General features: G+C 47.7%; 1 protein-coding gene across 2 annotated transcripts; it reads right to left on the minus strand.

The window, feature by feature from the left end:
- CMTM3 (CKLF like MARVEL transmembrane domain containing 3) lies at positions 1-16,541 on the minus strand. Of its 2 annotated transcripts, none has more exons than XM_051805799.1 (5): positions 15,945-16,541; positions 6,529-6,638; positions 4,767-4,862; positions 3,425-3,542; positions 1-1,865 (listed from the first exon to the last, which is right to left on the minus strand). In XM_051805799.1, the coding sequence occupies exons 1-5, from the start codon at positions 16,414-16,416 to the stop codon at positions 1,837-1,839; spliced, it is 825 nt and encodes a 274-aa protein (XP_051661759.1). In that variant the 5' UTR covers positions 16,417-16,541; the 3' UTR covers positions 1-1,836. The 2 variants fall into 2 exon arrangements, with proteins under 2 accessions (XP_051661759.1, XP_051661760.1); XM_051805800.1 differs by having other exon boundaries at positions 6,529-6,684; positions 15,945-16,524.
- Positions 16,542-16,585: the final 44 nt, after the last annotated feature.

A 16,585-nucleotide genomic window follows, 5' to 3' on the forward strand; every position in this document is an offset into this window, starting at 1 on the left:
TTTCTATGAAAAGAGGTTTAATCCAGGGTGGTTTCTAAATATTAACCATGTACTAGTTTCCAGATGTGACATGCAGTACATTTTGTTTTAATTAAAAAAAAAAGAGAAATACAAAATGAGTATAAAAACAAGCCCAGGTCCCCTGATGTCACAGTGTGTGCCAGTAAAATATGACAACAAGAGAAAGAAACACAGGATTTCGTACAGGAAAAGGTCCAGAGAGGTCTTTCTTATGAAAGTAGAGGTGATTTGTCACATTTAGAATTAACCACTTGTTTTGCTTTTATTCTCAGTGGTCAGGAAACAGGAGATGGAGGAGCTGCCTGAGGACAACTCCAATTTGACCAGCACCTTCCCAAGCCCCTGCTCCCTGTGAGGTCCCGTGTGCTGCTGGCAGCAGCCAGCTGCTGCCAGGGAACTGGAATCCAAGTGGTGATTTTATTCCAGAGGAAATCTGCTGTCATTGTTTTATCCCTGTTTTTCATTTATTCTGTTAGTACCATCTGCTCTCATTTTAGTTTTTGTAAAGGCCACCTGTTCTGGTACTATATTAATTTTTTAAAAATATATACAGATTTCTTTGGCACAGAGCTGTCTGCTGCCATCTGTAAGGAGATGCCATGCTCTTCCCAAGCACCATGTGTCTGTAGGTGGATACAAACATTTCAAGGTAGGCTGTGCTACTTGTGAAAATGCCTTGTAAATTCAGAAGGCTTTTTCCCTGGATTACAGCACCACAAAAAATCCTGGCCTTCCAGAGGAAAAAGCCCAACCCACACCCCCCCTTCCCACTGAGGAAAGGGGTCTGGGAGAATGAACTCATTGCAGACTTTCTGTAGTTTGGGGCTTGGTTTCTTTGCCTTCTCACAGAGGGGGGGATGCCCTGCCCTCCTGGGGCTCAGGTTTCCCAAGTGTGGCAGAACCAGTTCCCTGTTTTGCAAAGCCCTGGCCCAAGGGCAGTGCTGGTGCTGGGGGAGCAGCAGTGCCCCAGCACAGAGCAGAGCAGGCAGGGGTGTCCTGTGGTGTCCTGTGCACAGACACCTGCAGGCTCCACTGGGCAGATCCTGCTGGGTTGGCAAGGCTGCCTTCCCTGGCTGTGCAAACACAGCCAGCAGGAAGGGGCTGGGAAGAGGCTGGCTCCCCTGTCCTGCCTGAAATGGCAGCAGATGGGATGTGACTCCATCCAAGCAGCTTAAAAAGAGTGATTGTGAATGTTTGATGAGCCAGCTGCCTGCAGCAGTCAGACTCTGAGGTTTGCTCTTGCTGCAGATTTCCAGTTGTCACTTCTGGTCACAGATAGGCAGCAGATATAAATGTACTGAGTTAACTGTAATCCAGGCCTTCAGTGCTTCTGAGTGGAATCCTCAGACTTCAGAGAAAGAAATACTGTTAGTTAAAAAGAAAAATACAAATAGAGGCATTCAAACCTCTCTTCTTTGGCACGTCAAGAAGTACAAAAGCTGTAAGTGTTAAGGATTTGGAAGTAAGAAAGCAGGTTAAAAGCTCTGATTACATGTTTAAAATGCTGCTCCCATTTACTCAGGACATTGTAGGGCTGAGGAAGGAGGGGCAAAGGAGAACTGAGCTGTGTTTGGACACACTCCTCTGTGAAAGGCTGAGGTACTGCAGAATCTCTAGTTCTGACAGTCTCTAATGGCTTTGGGAATAGTCTCCTTTTCCACATCACTGCCCTGTCCATGCCTTGGTGACTCCACGAACAGTGAGGTGGAAAGAGGATCCAGAGGCTGCAATAAGGAGATATTTCACTTGGCAGTGCACTCAGCAGAGGAAAGTGCTTGATCATCTTCCCTTCACGCTTGGTTGGTGTTTGGTTCTTCAGTCTGAGTCAGAGTCAGAGTTCTCATCTGAGGGGTAAAACAAGGAATGAGAGTGAGATGAGAGCTGGAACCCCCCACCTGCTGCAGCTCTGGCTGGGAGAGACGCTGCTGCTCCTGGCAGGAGCTGCTCCAGAGGAAGGGCTGGGGAGTGACACTCCTGTGACATTCCTGCTGACAGGATGGAACACTGAGGGTGCTTCAAAGGAGCTGGGAGCTGCTGCTGAGGGGCACTGGAGCCCCCGTGCAGGGGCTGGCTCAGAGCAGGGGGTGGCAGGGGGTGACACGAGGAGCCTGTGCTGCCCCTCCTGCCTCCAGAGCCCTGGGGGGGTCCTGCTCTGCCAGCAAAGCCTCAGAGCAGCAGCTCTGGCATGGTGGGGACCCCAACAGAGATACATCCTGCTGGCCTCAGCCCCAGCTTGGTGCTGGGGAACAGTCAGGGCAGAGCCCTCCTTGCACAGTCACACCATCCCCCCAAAGCTGCCTGGCTGCACAGCTGTGGGTTTATGTGGGTTTATGTATTTCTGCCTCCATCTCCAGGGAAATTAGATCTAATCTGTACCCTAATTTTGTGCCCTTGTCACTTGATCATCTTCTGAGGTCAGTTCAGTTGTTAGTCTTAACAGTCTATTTCCTGTGATCTGTTCCACTTAATTCTTCTTTTTTGGTCTCTCTTTTTGGCCTAAAGCTTGCAAAACATTTAACAGTCTACTAAAATCCCTAGAAAAGGCTGTTAGTGCAACTGTACACCTTCTAGGATTCTATACACATCTTGGGTGTTTGTTTTTGAGGAGGTTGTGGGTTTTGGTTTTGTGTGGGTTGTTGTTTTGGGTTTGGGGATTTATTTTCTTTTTTTTTTATTTAAAACATGGAACAGTCTTTTTCCTCTGTGTATGTGGAATGAGCAGTGTCACAGGGACATGATGCCCAATTTGGGCTGCTGGGTACTGTAAAACTGCTACCTCTGGCCTGACTTGACCTGAATTGGATTTAAACACCCAACAGTGGGTCCCTCTTTTTATCTTTGTCTAAGTGGATCTGTCTGAAGTAGACAGAGAAAACAAATTCATAATAATCTTGTTGATTTTATGCTGTTTGGCCCTGGGATTTCAAGGCCATTTGCCCACAGATGGTCAAAGCTGGTCATAACAGGCAATCATGATAAGGAGATGATAAAGAGAAGAGCACTATTGGACATAAAAGACTGTGGACAAATGGATGTTAATTATTAAGTTACCAAGGAAAAAAGGCAGATGTTTGCTTGTTTTTACAGTAAGATATTTTGATGGGGGAAGAAAGTCTGTGCTGCTGATAATTTCTATAACTGGATTTAGGGCCTTTCAGATTTAGATGTCGCGAAACTCTAAGAAACTTCACATTCCTGGCTTGCTCCTTATCTTTGTAAGTCCCTGAAATCCCAGTTGTTGTATTCAAGGACTGAGCAGCTTCATAACTGAGCACAGTTGTGGCATAGAAAACCAAGGCAGCCAGGAATAGAAACTAAGTGCTCTTGCTCCCCTCCAAAGGTGAAATGGAGAAGAAAATCTCACATTACCTGCTCGTGTGACAAACCAGGGAATTTTACCCACCTTCTGACTTGTGCCCCTCGGGGGGATCAGAGCTGCCCTGCTTCAGGAAGCTGACCAGGTCATTGAAGGTGATGTAGAAATCAATGGCAAACACGATGGTGGCCACAAACCCAAACACCTGCAAGGGCAAAAGAACACTCTCTTTAACAACAGGCCACGTCCATCAATGACAAAGCCAAATGAGGCTGAGCCAACACAAGAAAAACTCAAAGCTTGAGCTTGGTGGTTTTGGCCTGTGCCTTTCCATGAAGACAGGGAAGGGAAATGGCTTGTGACCCATTGGCCTCAGCTAAATTACAGCTAATTTGGGAGCCTGAGAAGTCATCAGATGTGTCCTTAGCCCTTCCCCAGGTCCCTCTGGGCATGTTCTGAGCATCAGCTCTGCTGGGAGTTGCAGGAGAACAAAACCTGCACCTCCACCACCCCAGGGCATCTCTGTACCACCAAGAAATCACCTTGATTTCTCTGGAAATAATTTCTTACTGGTTTGCAAGGAGACCTGTCTATTGCTGAGTGAACTAGACTGAGATTAAAATGATTCTGAAGTTCTCCCTTCAGAGCCAGAGCAGCAGCAGTGCCAAGAACAGGCTGGGTTTCACTCTGGGGTAAATGCACTTGTACTCCTCCACCTCTAAATTGAGGGACAAAGATTAAAACAAGGTCTGTGTTGGAGCTGTGTGTGACTGGGGGTGGTTTGATAAGGGCTCCTGGTCAGCACTACTGGGTATTGTTCTCCCCTATCTTTAAAAATTATGATGCAGATTTTATTTATGTTGCATCCATTATTGATGCCTAGAGTCAGGTTGCAGATGCAGAGGCCGGATTGTATTTCTGAACACAAAATGCTGATGGCAAAGGCTCTCTCCTGGGCAGCCCTTGTACTGGAGGGTAAAATGACACTGCTCTTGTTTCAACTCATCCCAAGTAAAATTGAGAGGTAGAGGCAGGAGGTTGAAATGACTTAATTTAGACTGGCCTTAGCAGTTACAGGTTTGATTCCTTTTTTTAATCATTAGTATTATTCCCTCCATTCAAGGATCTTGATACTCTTTGCAGGAACAGTTTCTCTTCCCTGTACATCTGGGGAAGTTAAAAAGCAGAACAGGTGCCTTCCCTAAGGAGCACAGTTAACACTGAGCAGCACTGTCACAATGAAAAACTATTGATTCAAAACATATTTTTCTGAATAACTGACCATTTCCTCTTTGCTTTGGGCAAAGGAATTCTCAGTTAATTGCAGAAACTTCTGTTACTTGCAATGGGGTCAAAATTGAACTGTTTCTGAACTATATCTACAGGCAGTTCACCAAAATACTTGAGTGGAAAGCTCATGTCTACTCACCCCTGCTGCTTTAGATGCTCCATCATTGTACTTGGAGACAGCAGCAATGGAAATGGCAAAGTAAATGATGGCAGCAGTGACACAGCGCAAGAAATCCTGTGAAAGAAGCAGTGGTGCATTCCCAGATTAGTCATGGAGCTCCAGCATGCAAACCCCTCTGCAAATGCCTTGGGAAATGACCCCTCAAACCCTCTGTTCCTGCAGCAGTGACCACCCTGGGGCTGCTGTGTGAGCACAGCCCTGTGCTGCAGGAACTGCTCCTCTGGGGAATGAATGTTCTAAAGGGATGACTGGAATCTTGGCATGAGCTTCTGCTCTTGGAGCTGCTGTGTGACTCCTGCTTTTAACTTGTGTGGGGCTGGGAAGGGCTGTCCTGTGGCATTTGCCTGGAGCACAGCAAGGAAAGAACCATCTGAAATGCCTGAAAGTCTCATCTTTAAGCAGAACTCCTGTGGTACCAGGGGCTCAGGAGGAGGCTACAGCTCCTGTGGGAACAGGTGGGTGCTTGTCCCTACATGGATATGGGGCTATATGATGATCTGTCTGTAGGAACTCCTCAGTCAGGAATTAACCACTTTGTTTATTGAAATGGTTTATGCTCAGCATGTTGCTGTGACTCCAGCAGCCTGCCCAAGTGCCTGTTGTGATCACTGGGATAGGTGCTGCTGTGGCTCTGCAGGGCAGGGCCATGCCCTGGGACACCAGCAGGGATGTCTCTGAAGTGGGTGTGAAATAGAGCTGTGATTCCCAGGGATGTGCAAATCGTGGGAGCTGCACTTGAGCTTTGTTCACAGTTAGCTCTTCTGCCCTTTCAGAACAGATGGATGATGTCTCAGAACACAAATCCTACAAGCAACTTGACTCTTCTGAAGTCAGGACAGGGTCAATTATCTACATTCTGTGGCTGCAGTATATTAAGGTAATGGCCACAATAAACACACGAGTGCCTTTTTTGTCTTAGTCCTGGAATCAGATGGGTGTAGAAAATGAGAAAATGATGGAACTGAGATTACCAAGTGAAAACTGTGCAGTGCCAAAGCCACCGATGCCGCTTTACCCACCAGGGCCTCACTCACATTGTTTTTATGCACTGAGAGCTCTAGTTCAGATCTCACTGTGATGAACTGTTGCTGGTACCAAGAGAGACTCCAGACTGATTAGATTAGCAGGGGTTTTGGCAGTATTTGTACTCTAGGCAGCTGCTCCCTGTGCAGTGTCTGAGGCAGCAGGGACATCCAGTGGCCAGGATCGCCTGCAGCCCCAGCACTGGGCTCCTGTGTGGGCAGGAATGGGCAGGAGCTGCAGGGCTCCCCCTTTCCAGAAGCAGCTGTGTTTGTGGTATGACTCTGCAGCGCTTGCTGAGAATTTAAAACCATCCCAGTAAAGTCTGTCCCTCACTAACAGCACAGCTGTGTCCCTGCTGGTCAGGGTGGCAATGGTGAGGAGCCCCCAGCACTGGTCAGGCTGACTTAGGCTGATGCTGCCTCTGAAGATCCAGCCCCAAGCCACATGCCTGGAATCAGGCATAAATTGTGTGCTTTGATAAAGCCAAGCTTTGTGTCAGCACCAGAACAAGCTATAGTGTACAGCACAGCATGGGTCAAAGAGTGCTGGGGGACCTGCTGGACGAGAGGCAACACGGACAAGTTTCTAATAAGGGGGTGAACTTGTTAACAGTGACCCTAAACTCCTGTGCAGTCCCTTCTCCTCCTGCAGCCCTGCCCAGTTCAGTCGGGGGGTTTGTGCTGCACATTCCACTTACCGTCAGAGGCCAGTAGAGTCCTTTAAACTTCTCATTAAGCTTGGAGGCGTAGGCATAAAAAAGAAACAGTGCCAGCAGAAACTCTAGGAGTGGTGCCATCATGAAAGAAGCTGCTAGAGATGCAATATAGCAGATAAAGATGATAAATGACAGCACCTGGAGTAGAGGGAAAACTCATCGTTATTGGCCTGGAATAGCAGAGCTGTGTGGCTGAGCAGCTCAGAAGGGTTGTTTTCCCTGTGTGTTTCTGTCAGTGCTGCTGCTGAAGGCATTGCTTTGCTTCTTACTGGTTTGTTTTTTTTATATATTGGGCCAAATGAATTTTCTTGTTCAGCATGGAATAAATCTCAAGTAATGGTGTTTATTTCCAGGCGTGTGAAATCGTTTTTCCGGAGCGCTGGGTGGATCTGCACCTCTCTGAGTCAGTGATTTGCTCTGGATTGTAAACAGTTCTGACAACATAATTCTGAAAAGAGAGTGGGGCTCTGCCAAGCAAGCAGAGCTTTAAGCTTTCAGCTATGGCAGGTCTCATTTCAAACCCAAATCATTGCTCAGACAGCCCAAAGTAACTCAGCATTTATAATCTCCTTAGAGTGGAAAGAAAAAAGTCTGCTGATGATGGATAGAAAAGAGCCAAGAATTAATTGTTCTGTGGTGTCTGGAAGTCTCTGGTTCTAGTTTTCCAGTGTAGAAAGCTGCTTTAGATAGTATTAGGGTAGATAACTCCCATAAATTTATCTCCACGATGTTTCCTAACACTACAAAATAATAAAAATGGCATTTCTTTTTCCATTCAATTAAAATACCTTCGGAATACAGTTTATGGTTCAAGATAGAAAGTGTCACAATGGGAAAATGGCTAAAGAAAATGATTTTTTACCTAAACCAGGTAGTACCAGTGCTGTCCTGCACTTCTGGACTTTGAGCTGCTGTTGGTGAAGGTGGGAGGGGGGGGAACCAGGGAGAAACTTCAGAACATCTCAGATGATGTACTGGGAGTTGGTCACCTGCAGGAAGAGGCTCCAGCCCTGCTGTTTTACTGCCTTGCAGGGAAACTGGTTGCTGTTGTCATCAAATCAGCTTAAAGTAACAAAAACAGGATACTGAATTACACATTTTGTGTGTTATGTGCCAGTTTGCACCTGGGCTGCTCTTCCCTTGTGGAGACAAATCCCTGCCTTCCCAGTGCTCAGAGATGCTTTGGGTACTGTCTGAGCATCCCATCACAAGGATTTTTTGAACTTCTAAATTCTAAATTGTGACACTGACCTTCCCACTTATACAAGACTGAAAATAAATGTATTATTTTCTCCCAGATGGCATATCTGAAGGCAGGTGTGGCTTCCTGCAAAGCCACTCAATGTATTTGCCTCGATAAATTTCAGCTCAATGGATTTCTTTGCTTGTGTTCACCTGGACCTCAGAAAAAAAATCATTATTATACTTGACTGATAAGGCTCCTATAAATAATTATTAATTAATAATTATGCCTAGGAGATGTCAGCCAACACTCAAATACATGTACCAAAAGAGCCTGTTTAAGTTTAGGGGGCAACTAAGCAGTTCAATCCCATGAAATAATTTTTTTATGTAATTAATTAAGAAGCCTTTATTCTAAGCCTGTTTTTGGGGGAAAGCAGTCAGTTCTTCACCAGGCTGCTGAGAGCTGGAGAATATTGTTTTGATCCATTAGGAGTGGGTGGTGAAGTTAGAGAGGATGTGCCATTTTTAGTAAGAGACTATATTTATCTTAAACTGCCTATGCATTGTTCTTGTTTCACTAAGAAGCTGATCTGGTGCAGTATAGGCTCTTACCTCTTCATATTTACACTGTTTGTTGCTGTTTATCCTATTATTTTTTGGTTATTGCTTACACAGCCTCTTGGCAGGTTTTTCTAGTTTTCCTACAGCAGAGGGAACTCATTCACTGTATCTCATCCTCAGCTGGTATTTTCTGTCAGTGAGTGGAGAGTGGTGAGTGGTCTTTGAAGAGAAGTGGATATAACAGAGCTTGAAAGCTACTAAGAGGAGAGAGGATTTCTTCCTCCTTCCTATCACACCTGCTCTCTTCCCCCCCTTCCCCAAGAACAAAGACTAGACTTCGTGAATCTGCTTCACCTGCATTTGTGGAACATAATTTAGGCATGGTTTAATGTGTTCTTGGATTAAAAAGAAATCACCATGTACACAGGACATTTTTCTTGTTCTGGTGTTGAAAAAATATCTCCCTTTTGTGGCTGAAGGGAAGTGTGTGATGGGGAGGAACAGCAGCAGGGAGGAGATGTTCAGGATAGGGGTCACCTACCAAAGTCCTTTCAATGGCAGAACGTTAGACCTGAACTAAACCTGGTAATCTCTTATGAAAGGATTAAATGCAGTGTTAAATAATCCATCACACTGCAGCAGCAAGGGGAGGCAGAGAGGCAAATCTGAGATATGTAAGTTGATGGTGCACAGTTGAGATCCCTTTGATCTCGATTCTGTTTGATGCAGTAAGTCCTGTGCTCTGCCTGCCTTTGTACAGAGAAAAGAGTTTTCCTGTCAGAAAGTGGGGAGGTGAAAGGCAGAGCCTTTGAGCTCTTTTATCATCAGCTTTATGGGAATTTGTGCAAGTCAAGGTTCCCACTGTCTCCCCCTCACCCGGACGTGGGTTGGAACAGGAGCCCAAGTCCTGCTGTAACACAGCTCAGGGGGCAAACAGGAGCTTCTTTTGTGGAAAGAAAAAGTCAAGGAGCTCCTGCTCCAGTGTGCTGTGTGCCAGTGGGATTCCTGCCTCTGTGCCAGGTAGGCTGCTGAAGACACAGAAAGATCAGTCATTTCACCTTTCTGATTTGGTCTGATCCAGAGAAGCTGGGGAAATATTGTTCGTTTTAAAATCTGGTTACCAGGCAGTTACTTGTTCAAACAAACCCCTCCATCACTGGTAGGTCACAGCAGTGACCTGCTGCCTGTTCCTCAGCCCTGAAGGACAGTTTCTGTATTCCCACATCCCCTGAGAGGGGGATGTCCAGCCTGTCCCGTTGTGCAGGAGAGGTGCACGTCAAGGCACAGTAAAAAAGGCACCCTGGATTCACAAGAAGTCCCTTGATTGCAACAGATTATTGATTCTATTAGTAAAGGGGAAAGACTCTGACCTGAAGTCATAACTGCTCTGCAGTTAAGCGTCAGTCCTCATTTTGGGGGCACTCAGGGACTGAGGAGGCCCAAGGAGGATTTTATGTGAAAAACCCATCTATAAAATAGTGGACCAGATTTTGAGGATGCAGGTTTGAAGGGTGGTGTTTTTAGATGCTACAGCCTTCCTTGGGCGAAGTGTAGAAGGTGCAGGAAGGGGAGAGAGGCAAAGAAAGAGCAAGAGAAACAAAGGGAAGGAGGTGCCCAAGGGCTCTGCCAGGTGATAGCTACAGGGATGGTTCTTCCTTGTCTCTCTTTGCAGCCCTGACATGGATGGATTTCAGTGCCAAACCTACTCAGTAGCTTGGGGACAGCCCTATGTAATGCAAGAGCCCACAAATTGTAGGGTTTTGATGGTTTCTCATTTCTTTTTGTGTAGAGCTCATTTGCCCTTCTGACATGTGGAGTGCATGGATTCCTGGAGCAATACTGGCTATCATCTGCTACTGTCTTTTCTGAATTATAAAACTGAGTAGTTATCTTGTTACCTTGTGTGACCATTTAAATGCACTGCCACTAATTCAAGCATTTGATGTTACCTTAAAAGTTGGAAATATAAAAAATATACCTCTCCTCCCACAATACACACACTGAAGTGCCAGTGTGTATCCAGAAATAATGACACCTACCTACTTACTTTTCCAGACTTCAAGTCTTTGAGACAAACATCTGTCAGTGTGAAAGTTGCTTTAAAACTCAAAAGCAACCTTCAGAATACAACCTGACCCCTCTGAAGACTGTAAAATGTTCCACTGCACATCACACTTGTTCTGCACCTCTTTTCCTGCAGCTGTGTGTTTAAGGGTGATTTCAGAGAAAGGTCAAGCAAAGGGACCTTGTTTTTCTAATACTCTGTGTCTATGCTAAAAACCAGGCAGCTAAGAGAGGAAGTTTGTGAGGCTCAATGCAGTGGCAAGTTCATTTCTAGCACTTTCAGAAAGCACTGCAGCTTCTGGGAAAAACTAAAAGTTAATAGTGTTTTATAAGTTCTATCCATTTGTGTTTACACAGGGTGTTTTACTTCCCCCCACTGGGGTTACATCCTCGGCACTGACAGCAGCTCAGAGTCTGAGTTGTTCCTGTGCTGCTGCTGAGAGGTTGGTGTGACTGTTGCCAGCTTTACTATGGAGGAATATCTGGATGCAGAAAGCTCTAATGCAGCAAAGAGCAGGACAGGATCCTTTCATAGCTTGGCAATGGTACAAGTAAAAAAAGATCCTGGCTAAAAGAAGCCTGACTTTTCAGTGAGTACTTTTTATGTACATTCCCATTCCCACAAAATAAAAAAGAGAAATATTACATAGTACTTTTTTAAAGGAACTTCTTTGGCATTGTGTTTCAGAAAGTAATTTTGTCCCATGTAATTATTACTTAATATTGTGTTGCTGAGCTTCTTAAACTGGCCAGGCATTACAAAGTTATACTTCATTGTATAATCAGCTTGCAATTTAAGGTCTAAAATATGAGTTACACTGGTTAGAGAGCAGAGTGTCCCTTAAGGGAGGGGGGACTGCTGGAGTCTGAGGTCATGGCAGCTCAGAAGGTGTTTGTCTGCTCTGTGAAGGGAACAGCCCCAGTGCCTCCCATGGGTACAGGCAGATATTGGGGTGCAGCTGAACCACTGCAGGCTGCTCCTCATCTCCCCTCCACAGAAAAGAACAGCTTTGCTCAAAGTTCTCAAAGTGGCTAGTGGTGACATCTTTTGGACAAGAGTGCATTTTGTAATTATTTTTTGGCAGAGGGACAAAGTACATCACTTGGTGAGCTCTGCTATTCAGTTATTTCTCCATTGTACTTGTGCAGGTGAAGTTCCTGGTCCCCAGAATTATCTGAGGGGTGGCCTCCTGCCTACAGACCCTGAAAAAGGTGCAGGAGTCTTCTTCAAAGGAGATTTTACACCAAGCAGTGGAAGTTTCAGTTAGGAAGGTCAGTTCAGAGGAGAATGAAAAGACAGAAGAAAGACAAGAAAAGAGAGAAACAGGCACAATGATTTCTACATCCTTTATGTCACCACAAAGGTGGCACAACTTCACATATTCATGCTGCATTTTTATAGAAAAATAAAGTGTAGTGCCACTGCATACTGGCTTGAGGAGACTAAGGAGATGCCAGTTTAGTCACCAGGACAAACACAAAGCCAGACTGAAGCAGTAGGGGTGAGCAGCTGAATGCAGACATGGGGATCTTGCCTGGACAAGCTCTGGTGGCAGGTATGAGAGTGGCTGTTAAATGGTTCCAACACAGGACAGAGAGAACTGAAAACTGCACTGAAGGGTAGAAAGAGCATGGATGAGATGCTGACCTTCGAGAGAGCAGCTTGAGTATTTGGGAAAAATTAGTAGCTCAAGAAGAGTGTTAAAATATATGGAAGAAATAATGGCATGGGGGGAATAGAAAGAAAAAAATTATCTTGGGAGATGAAGAATGGTGATTAGAAAATGGAGCAAGGCAGTGAGAATAAACAGGATCAGGAAAGAGCAAAGCTTATTCATTTACTTGATGTTGCTGCTTCTTTCTGGCTCTGTAGGTATCCCAGATGGAATAAAAAATTAATAAGGCAGGTTAACAGGGGGTGCACTAGATGTTCCCCAGAGGTCCCTTCCAACCCCACCCATTGTGAGATTCTGTGGAGATCAAAAGAAAAAGAAGCAGGTGTGTGTGTGGGGAGGATAACTTCCTTATCTGAATAAAATTTGAGGTTATAGTTACAGTTCTAGCAGTAATCAGCTCCATCTCCAGCCTGACTTGTTCTGGGGAAACACCAAGATACCCAGACCTGATAGCCCACAGAGCAGTTTACAGACCAGTGTGAAAATTACACCTGAACATGGTAAAGATCCATCCTCCATGTGGAAATGTGTGACTGTTATTTAAAAAGTGGCTGTAGCAGTTTCCTGCCAGCTGAACAGAGCAGTCCTGTTGGGCAGTGTGGAGCTCCCGGTGCAGCTGCCCTGGGACAAGCACTGCCAGGCCCTGCAGCCTCCAGCACTGCAAGGGAAGGGAATGTGGCACTTGTCTCCATCTGCAGAGTCTGGGGCAGCCAGTGACAGCTGAACTGGTCACCTGCCAGCCCCTTCTGCTGCTCAGAGCAAGGCTTTTCACTGGCTCCCCAGCGTGGTGCTGGGGCCACGGGTGTGCTGAGCCCGCTCGTGATCACTGTCACAGCCCACAGAGGAGAAGTGAAACCCTCTGCTCAGTCAGGGTTTGCCCAGAGTACTGCTGGGCTTTGGTGGCAATGCACTGTGCAGGGTCTGGTGGTTTTTGAAGGCTGCAAACCTGACTTGGCATTTCCTGCAGTGGAGCAGCAGCTCCCACCGATCCCCCGCAGCAGAGCTGCTGCTTGCACAGCTGGAAAGCCAAGAAATAAAGTGCATTTCTGGTGAACTGCCCAGCTGCTGAATAATAATGTGACATTTGATAACAGTAATGAGGACCCCACTTTGTTTCTGAACAAAAGACACTCTATATCCCATGAATATTATTTACAAAGGTCTTTGCAGAACCCCATCCCGCATCAGCACTGTGTCAAAGAGGGAAAATGAAACATTCAAGACCTGAAATACAAAGCTGAAGATGAAACACAGATTTAAACTGTGAGAGATTGAACTTGGACTCGTCTTCAATTATTTGGCACTGCACTTCTCTAATTGTATACAGACTGCATTTATTCCGGGGCTTGTGTTGTCCTCAAGGGTTTCTTCTGGCAAGGCTTAGACAACTGGAGAGAAACTACTGCTGCCTGCCCTCTGCCAGGAAACCACGTCCTAAGCACATGGGCTGGCCTGCAACAGCACACAGAGATTTCAGCAGATGGGCTTTCAGAGCTGCTTTCGGCCAGCCAAACCCTTGGGAAGCCCTGAGTGGCCTTATAGAGGATAAATCCCTGTTTTGGCAAGACAGAGCAGTTTTTATTACTCCAAGGAGGCATAATCAGCACTTCTCTATGACAACAAAAGGGTGAGTCTGATCCCATGACCAAAACAGTATTCCTCAAATATGTCATCATTCAGAGATGCTAAAAGCCAGTCTGTCTGAAAGCCATCATTAACTGGCTGTAAGCTTGTAAAGGAAATTCCAGTGTAGGTTATAGTATGTAACAAAAATACATGCCAAGAGAGCCAAGTTAGTTGGGTTTTGGTATCTTCTAAATGTGTGTTTTTGTAAGCTATGCTGTATGAGTGATGGGGTACTTGGAATTTTTTTAGTGGAGCTGATACAGCTCATGGACTGCTGCTGCTCAGCCCAAGCTTTCCCCACCACAGAAGCCATCCTCACCTCCTGAATGAAAGCCTTTTCCTCTCAAAGCCAGCCTCACATCTCCCTGTGCTCTCTGCCACAGGGCAGTGCTCACAGCCTCACACTCTTAGGGCTGGTCCCCCCCAGCTGGCCATGGACAGTTCTGCCTCTTCCTTCCCTTTCTCTTGCTTGAATTTCCTTGTTTCCTTCCCTGAGCTCACACAGTGAATACCCAGAGTCACCTTGCACATGTAAACAGCACTCCACAGACTTGACTACTCTTTTGGGCTGCCCAAGCTCTAGGTAAGATCATACAAAACTTAGTGTTTAAATTTATCATTATTTCTGACAAAAATTATGTTGAAGGTCTGATTTCAATCAACTAGCTTTCTACTCAAAAGTTAAATTTTATTGTGAAATACCCACTTCCCTTGGGTTAAGTGATCTCTTTCCCTATCATGTGGGTACTGTTTCAGCTGCCAGGCTTTAAGCCTTTACAAATAAAATTCCAGAAAGTGTCACACTGAAACCCAAAGGCCTATAATTACCACCAGCCCTGACCTCAGAACCTGTATCTAAAGGAAAACCCTGGTGTATTTTTGGGGGAGCACTGTTTCCATTGCCAGGCCATGCTTGTTTCTAATGATCATTATTTGCTCATTATTTGGCACTTTCCCAGTAAGGATCACAGAATCATTAAGGCTGGAAAAGACCTCCAAGACTGTGGAGTCCCCCCTGTGCCCGATGCCCCCCTTGTCCCCAGCCCAGAGCACTGAGGCCTGGCCTTCCTTGGGCACCTCCAGGGATGGGGACTCCAAACCTCCCTGGGCAGCCCCTTCCAAGGCCTCGCCACCCCTTCCAGCAAGAAATTCCTCCTGATGTCCAGCCTGACCCTCCCCTGGCACAGCTGGAGGCTGTTCCCTCTCCTCCTGTCCCTTGTTCCCTGGCAGCAGAGCCCGACCCCCCCCCGCTCCCCCCTCCTGTCAGGGGGTTGCAGAGCCAGAAGGTCCCCCCTGAGCCTCCTTTGCTCCAGGCTGAGCCCCCCCAGCTCCCTCAGCTGCTCCTGCTGCTCCAGCCCCTTCCCAGCTCCGTTCCCTTCCCTGCACACGCTCCAGCCCCTTCGGGTCTCTCCTGTTGAGGGCCCAGAACTGGGCACAGCCCTCGACGTCCCACAGCAGGGCCAGCACAGGGATGGGCACTGCCCTGGGGCTGTGGGCACACCAGTGCTGGCACAGCCCAGGGGCCCTTGGCCTCTTGCCCCCCTGGGCACACCTGGCTCATGTCCAGCCCTGTCACCAGCACCCCCAGGGTCTCTCCCGCTGGGCACTTTCCAGCCATCAGTGAGCAAGGGTATCCCTCTGTGAGCCAGGGACAAACACAGCTCTGGAGGGCTCGCACAAAAGTTGAGTATCCTGATGCCCTGCCTAATGGCACATGTCACACATTAATGGGTAGGGCCTTTCCTGACACACTCCGAACAGGCTCTCTGGTAACCCGTGTGTCCCCTGGCACCAGGAGATAACACAAATGGGGCTGCAGCGGTCACTGGAGTCACGCTGCAAACAGGATAAAACGAAATCAAAGCCCTTTGTCACCGAAAACGGGTTCCTGATAAAGGAACAGACTTGAAGCACTGGAAGCTTAACGTGACAAGACTTTTGGTTTCTTTAACTCAATCAATTACGCTTTCAGCCCTGCAGTTCCCCCACCCCGGTAAGGCAGTGCGCTCGTTTCCCTCGAGGTTCTTGTCCCCCCTTTCCCCCCTGGGTTGTTTTCCCCACGCTTCCCCCTCGGTTGTTCTCCCCTCGTTCTCCTCGGTTGTTTTCCCCCCGGTTGTTTCCCCCTCGGTTCGTGTCCCCCCCTTTCCCCCCGGTTGTTTCCCCCGCTCGCAGCTCGACCCCGCGGTCGGTCGGTCCGTCCGCCCCGCTCCGTCCGCGCCGCCCCGCCGGCGGGACCCGGTGCTTTCAGGGGTCTGTCCCCGCGATCCCCCTCGCCCCCGGCCTTACCGACTCCGCGAGGAGCAGCTGCCCTTTGCGGGAGCCCAGGAACTCCCGCGGCGGCAGCAGCGAGCGCAGCCCGGGCTGCGCGGCCCCCGCGGGCTCGGGCTCCTCCATGGCCGGGCTGGGCTGGGCTGGGGCTCGGCTGGGCTGGGCTCGAGGTGGGGGCTTGGCCGGGACTTTTTCCCCCCCCTTTTTTTTTTTTTTCTGAAGGAGGGAAGCGGAAATCGTGACACTGCGGAAACGTGAAAAAAGTTTCAGCATCCCCAGATGTGGGGGGCGGCCCCCGCGCCCGCCCCCGGCCCCGCAGGCACCGCCCGGCCGGTCCCGAGGCACTGATCGTACCGACTGGATTCAATCTGCTCTCCACTGCAGCGCTGTCCTGCCAGGGAGGCTGAGAGGTTCTTTTCCGTGCCATTCTGAACAGATAAATCACAGAATCACGGAGCGGTTCGGCTTGGAAGGGGCTGCTGGAAGCCATCGAGTCCAACCCCACGGTAAAGCCTCGAATTCGAAGGATCGAAATGCCTCGGCCAACGCTCTAACAAGAATTCCCATGGCAGCAGCCAGCCAGCGGCCACGAGAATGAGCTAGGGAATGAAGCAACACAAGGGTGGAAAAAATTCCATTCTAAGGATGTTCCATTCTAA

This window comes from Manacus candei, unplaced genomic scaffold, assembly GCF_025592945.1.
Source record: "Manacus candei isolate 608988 ecotype Guabito, Panama unplaced genomic scaffold, ASM2559294v1 h1tg000065l, whole genome shotgun sequence".
NCBI classification, from domain to species: Eukaryota; Metazoa; Chordata; class Aves; order Passeriformes; family Pipridae; genus Manacus; species Manacus candei.